Consider the following 7,069-nt stretch of genomic DNA (forward strand, 5'->3'; position numbering starts at 1 on the left):
TCCCGAACCGCTTTGAACCGGATCCGGAACCGTTTGCGACAGGTTCCGAACCGCCCCGAACCGCGAAACCGTAAAACCGCCGGAAAAAGTTGCCGGAACCGTGAAACCGGGTAAAAAACCCGCGGTTTGGAACCGGAACCGGTCCGGGAGAACCGGTCCAACGGTTCCATGGAACCGGAACCGGGACCGGTCCGGTTGAACCGGCCCACCGGTTCCATGGAACCGGTTCGCCAAAAGTTACCGTTTATGACCGTTGAACTAGCCGTTGCATTTTTCATTATAAATACTCATCAATTTCAATCATTTTCATTCACAACTCATCTCTTCTCCTACTCTCTCTACTTACTCTCTCTACTTAATTCTTTAATTACGCAATTATTCTCTTAATTAAATAATTAGTCTTTTAATTATTTCTTAATTTAGTTAGTTACATAATTAATTAATTATTTATTTCTTAATTCTATATTTCTATTATTACTTCAATATTATCAATTTGTCTTCACTTTTGAAAAAAGCCACAAAAAAAGTTACTAAAGTGGCAAAATCATTGGGAGGTTCCAGTTCGTCCAAAAGAAAGGCCACTTCTACTCCGTCGGTATCAACAACACCTTCTATTAGTAATTATAATTATGAACATAATTATCCGGAAGGGTACGACCCGGAGTTACATAATTATGCAGAAGAAATGGAAAGAGAAATACAAATTGACGAAGAAGAAGAACAAGAAGAGGAACCAACGACCCCAATTGGGATAAATATATCTCGACAGTCATCAACAAGATCACATGAAGAACAAGGAGAACAACAACAACAAAGACAAGCTCGTGGTAAACGAGTCAATTTCCAAACTATTGGTTAGTTTTATAATTTTATTCTTCAAATTAATTAAACTTTAAATTATTTATTTATTTAATTATAGTTTTATAATTTTAAATTATTTATTTAGATGAAGATGAACCAGTAAGACAACCTTTTCCGGCAATGCCACCTCCTAGTGGTAGAGCTGTTTCACATGTGTGGTCGTATTTCACAAAAGAACCAACCGAGAATCCAGATATTTTCTTATGCACTTGTCAAATTTGTGAAAGTCAAGGAGTAAAGCCCTTAGTTTCATACAGTTTCGCCAGAGGTAAATACTTTTTAAGTTTTTTATACATACTGACATACATAATACATTGATACATTATATATTCATATTTTATAAACATTTATTTATTGTGTTTTGTGAATACGTGTTAGGTGGTGGTATGGGATCTTTTAACAAACATTTGGCAAAGAAGCATGGAATCACAAAAGAAACTCATGCAGCAAGCATGGAATCACAAGTGGAAGCCGACAGACACAATGGGACATTCCCATCACAGGTATGCCTTTTAGATACAATCGTAATGACATGATTGATGAATTTTCTAGGTACGTAATTTGTGATGAATTGCCTTTTAACCACGGTGAAAGTAGGGCATACGAGCGTCTCAATAGAAAAACTTTGCAACCACAATATAGAGCAATCCCTAGGAGCACTCTTAAAAGACGCACAATTAAATTATACAAATCAATGCGCTATGAATTAGTTGAAATGTTTAAATCGTTTAATGGTAGGGTTAGCATAACAACTGACATTTGGTCTGCTCCCCCACATTTAGAACCTTATATGTGTGTAACAGCACACTGGATAGATCGAAATTGGATTATGCAAAAAAGAATAATTGCTTTTGAGACAATGCCAGAAAGACATACCGGTGAAAACATAAAATATAGATTAGTAGAGATATGTAGAGAATGGAACTTATTAGATAAAATATTTTGTTGTTCAACTGATAATGCAACCGCGAACATTAAATGTATAGAACTTTTGTTTAACGAATCTGCTTTTAGTTTAATCCTTGGGGGTAGCTTATTACACATACGTTGTTGTGCGCATATAATTAACTTATCTTGCCAAGCAGGCATAAAACAATTAAGTGATTTATTAGAACCAATTAGGGATATAGTGAAATGGTTTAGGATCGGAAAGATAAAAAGACGATATAAACAATTATGTGACCAATACCAACTTAAAAAAGTGTATTGGTCATTAGATACTCCTACACGTTGGGGCTCAACCAACGATTTATTAAGAAAGGCGATTGCTTATCGCCCAGTAATAACACAACTATATAGTGAGTGTACAGATAGTTTCATAGCTGATGACACTTGGGAATTAGCTACAGGTGTACATAACATATTAGAAGCGTATGACCACGCGACTAAGATTTTTTCTTATGTTTATGAACCGAACGTTCACTTAGTGATAAGTGAATGTATTACTATTTTTTTATCATCTCCTTAAATATACACATGAAGATACTAACCCAAAATTGAGGCCGATTCTTGCAGATATGATGGAAAAATGGCAAGCATATTTTACCGATTTTCCTTATATTTATGGAATCGCAACCATTTTGGACCCACGTTTTAAAACCGAGGTCCTTACTAAAGTAATAGGATTTTATTACCAATCGTTAGATCGCCCGTCTACTGATGTATATAATTATGTAGGAACATGTAAAAAATATTTAGCAGAACTCTATGATTTTTACGCTAGTGTATATAACTCGAAACGCGATATGTCTAGGCGTGCTAGCGTTTCGGCACGTCCCTCTTACTATAATTCGGTAATAGCTAACATAATGACTCAAGATGATAGTTTTGTAGGATCATCTTCTTCTTCCTCGACCTCATATTTAGAACTAGATAGTTATCTTAAACACCACTTTGAAATAGACCAAAGTATCTATGATATTTTGGAGTGGTGGAAAGAAAAATCTGTTAAATTTCCCATTTTATCGAGAATTGCAAAGGATATCCTTGCAATTCCCGCGTCAACAATTGCGTCGGAGTCTGCTTTTAGTGCAGGTAGAAGAGTTTTGGACGAAAAGCGATCTCGTCTTGCTCCACATAGTATTCAAATATGTGTTTGCAAGAAAGATTGGGATCAAGCGGAGATTCGAACACAAGGACTAAGGAATGATGATAATCAAGACGACGATGATGATCCATGGATGATGATGGATACATCTGCATCATCGTCAGGAGGAGAGTCAGCGGAAGCATCTAATCAACCACATGATGATGACGAAGACGAATAGGATCAATCCGACTAACGACAACGATAAATCAACATTCAACAACTATTAATAAAAGGTATGACAAAGAACTACGTGGGCTTTGATTCCTTCGGGATACGTAGGCAGCTTAGTATTCATTTGGGTACTAGGTTCAAGTCCATTTTCTCCCTCTTTTTTTATTAATCATCTTTATCGACATTATCATTGATTCGTTTCTTATTAATTTATTTTTTTCATTCTTTTTAGTAAATATTTCAATAACGATGACAACTTGACATGCAATGAATTTCGCTAATAATCAAGTAATCATCAAAGGTACGTCCGCGATATTATAGTATTTTTTTTATTATATAAATATTTAAAGAAAAAATAAAAATGGAACCGATGGTCCGACCCGCCCGTCCCGTGAGTTGGAACCGCCTCATGAACCGCCAAGGAACCGTTTGGAACCGCCCGGAACCGGAACCGTTCGCGACAGGTTCCAAATGGAACCGGAACCGGGTGGAACCGGAACCGGATGGAACTGGAACGGAACCGGACCAACCCGGACCGTGGCCATGCCTAGATCCAACCAAACTTGAAGCATTTGTAGAGAGAATTAAAAGGCACAAGGTTAGGGTTTAATTGAGAGTTCCCTTAAAATCTTCGTGCCTTTGTGTAAGGGATTAGTGAGCGATCATCGTGTGTAATGTCTCGTAAGTCGTAACATTGCAATTTATAATACAATTTGAATTCTCATTGTTTGTGTGGATTTTATTATTCTATTGAGCTATACCTTTTTAAAGACCTGATCAAGAATAGGGACAGTTGAATGCGTCTTATCCACGTCTTAGATTGCTGATTATGTTCCACTTACCTATTGTTGTTATTGTTCCTTACCTTTTACATATCGTTCTTTTACTCTCTTTTTACCTTTCTACCTTCTTATTTTTACTTTTTTCTTTCCTATGTATTTTATTTATTTTTATTCTTTTTTAATTATTTTTAATGGTCATCGGGTGTTGTAAATTGCAGGCTACCAGACATATTCAATTTCTTTGAGGTTTTTTTTATGAACCGAGGGACTCTTTGACCGCATTCTCTTTTATGGGTATGAATTGTCGTCTTTCTTCCCTCTCCAGATCCTGAACATAGTTTTCCTATAAGCGGGATATACTGAATATGATGACGATAAATGACAGTCATCTCTTGAATACAATTGTGATTCATGTTCACTGTGTTTTCTTCATTATTTTGATTACTATCGGAGATGATCTTGTACTTAAAATGTAACTTCTCCTTTAGGATCCTCGTCATTACTTAAAATGTAATGGAGAGTCTATTTCTTAATCTAATGATTAGAACTGTTAGATGGTGAAAAATAAGAGGTATTTTGAGATTTTATTTTTTATTTTAAAATGAGTGTCAAAATCTTAACATGTGTAATTAGTAATATGAATAAGTAATGGAGAGGATTCTAATACACATTACATGTTTTTCTGTGAGAGAAGATCTCTTTAAGAGACCACTTCTAATTAGGCCGACCCATTATATATTTTTAAAAATATTATAAGTAGGCATTAAGAATTATGTAAGTAGACTTTTAAGATATTGAAAATAGGTTATTAAGGATACAATAAGTAAGCATTAAGGATAATGTAAGCAGACATTAAGAATACGGTAATTAGACATTAATCCTTAATGGGATGGGCTTGAGATACGTCTCTCAAAAAGACGGTCTCTCAAGAGACTAGCCGTACACATTATGGGGCCAGTAAGAAAGAGAGAATATAAGAGCAAGTGCCCAATTAAAAACGGATATATTTAGTGAAAGATTGAAAAAAATAAGATAAATAAACAATTTAATTCCGAATATAAGATTCGGGAAAACTTATGTCCCAAAATAAGCTTCCGTACATCCAAACCTAGCCTCGGGTAAGTCGCTATTAGTAACAGCGAATGAGGAGAAAAAAAAAAAATTAAAAGGCCCTAAGTCGCTGTTAGTAACAGCGACTTAAGGAGTTGACCAGTCAACCCCTTAAGTCGCTGTTACTAACAGCGACTTATAAAAAAAAAATAATAAAATAATTTTTTTTTTTTAAAATTTTAATAGTACTGAACTTGAAGTAGCTGTATTTTTTTGTTTTTGGAGCAGCTTGTTTTTTAACCTTCAAACAATTATTTAATAGCAGATGAACTAACTATATAAACTTGTTATTGTTTGATTAATCTTCCGATGTGGGATTGTTTTCTGGAACACATCAAAATAATAGTGGTGGGTCTGATCAAGGTTGTCAAAGTAATATTGGCCAGAGGCAGAAAGAAGCTATAAAAAGTTGTCCTTCAAAGCAAGGATCTCGTAAGAAAAGAACATATATCTTTACGTCAGGTGTTGTTACTAGATCCAGAATAAAAGAGATGCTCATGAAAACTAGGCAACAATCCAAGTGTTATTTCACACCCGAGACTCGTGGACAGTCTGTAATAGAGAAATTCAATGCTGGCCCAGTGAAGCCAAAGAAGAAACAGAACAAGTTAAGTCTTAACAATACTCTAGCGGAAAGTAAGAAGGAATCATCAAACATAGGACGAGTGATTGTTGGTGACAAGAGAAGACAGAGTGCTCTAGAAGGACAACTAACTAATGATTCACCTCAACCATCTAAAAGACAAAGTTTGCAAGGTAAAGTTAAACCAGCTGTTCAGGACGCTGTGCAGCGTATGAATAATGCTGATGATTTAGCGTGCAATCCAAGAGAAACACATTTGGATGGGGGCGTAGACATCGGAATAGAATTTACTCACAGACGGACAAGATCAAAGAGAAGAAGCAGTCTTCAGTGTGCACAACGTCCAAAGGATAGGGAAGATTTGTTTTCCGGTGCAATGTCATCATTTGAAGATGCTCATCGGCTGCCTTGCAAGAAGCAGGATGCATGTTCTCCTCCTGCCAAAGGAACCTTGGGTTCACCAACGGTTGATGGTACTCCTGAAAACTTGCAAAAACCATCTACTAGGGAAGATTTGTTTTCCGGTGCAATGTCATCATTTATTTTGATGTGTTCCAGAAAACAATCCCACATCGGAAGATTAATCAAACAATAACAAGTTTATATAGTTAGTTCATCTGCTATTAAATAATTGTTTGAAGGTTAAAAAACAAGCTGCTTCAAAAACAAAAAAATACAGCTACTTCAAGTTCTGTACTATTAAAATTTAAAAAAAAAAAAAATTATTATTATTATTATTATTTTTTTTTTATAAGTCGCTGTTAGTAACAGCGACTTAAGGGGTTGACTGGTCAACTCCTTAAGTCGCTGTTACTAACAGCGACTTAGGGCCTTTTAATTTTTTTTTTCTCCTCATTCGCTATTACTAACAGCGACTTACCCGAGGCTAGGCTTGGATGTACGGAAGCTTATTTTGGGACATAAGTTTTCCCGAATCTTATATTCGGAATTAAATTGTTTATTTATCTTATTTTTTTCAATCTTTCTATATTTAGTTTGGGTTGTGTTTTAATAATATAGGCTTATTAAGTCAAATTAGGCCCACCTATTATTGTGCAGTATTGTTTTTACGAAACACAAATTTTTTAGGCCAAATTTTGTATGAGATGGTTTTATTGTGAGATGCATTTATAAATGAATTGAATAGCCTAGTTATTATAAATTATGAGTATATAGGTCCTTGTTATGAGATCGTCTTACCAAGAGACGATCTATCACTAGAGACAGCCGCTAGTATGGACAGTCCAACAAAAAAAATGCTAAAATACCATCAACTTTAACCCGTTAAACACTTTTATCAAAACTTAAAATGTCAATTCCAACCTTTAAAACCTATATGCCAAGTCTTAATCTTCTTTCACAAAAGACTTAACTTTATTTTTCAACTACCTAATTCAACTCTTAAACACCCATTCAAAGACGGTTAAAATGATACTTAAGGCATAAAAATCTCTAGTTTAAGGTTTAGCATCC

At 35.1% G+C, this 7,069-nt stretch overlaps 1 protein-coding gene across 1 annotated transcript; it reads left to right on the top strand.

Moving 5' to 3' along the window:
- The first annotated feature begins 555 nt into the window (after nucleotides 1–555).
- LOC130824499 (uncharacterized) lies at nucleotides 556–1,240 on the top strand. The gene is made up of 2 exons (XM_057689535.1): nucleotides 556–854; nucleotides 947–1,240. Exons 1-2 carry the CDS (start codon nucleotides 686–688, stop codon nucleotides 1,177–1,179), a joined length of 402 nt encoding a protein of 133 aa, XP_057545518.1. The 5' UTR covers nucleotides 556–685; the 3' UTR covers nucleotides 1,180–1,240.
- The last annotated feature ends 5,829 nt before the right edge of the window (nucleotides 1,241–7,069 follow it).

This window comes from Amaranthus tricolor, chromosome 9 (genome assembly GCF_026212465.1).
Source record: "Amaranthus tricolor cultivar Red isolate AtriRed21 chromosome 9, ASM2621246v1, whole genome shotgun sequence".
NCBI classification, from domain to species: domain Eukaryota; kingdom Viridiplantae; phylum Streptophyta; class Magnoliopsida; order Caryophyllales; family Amaranthaceae; genus Amaranthus; species Amaranthus tricolor.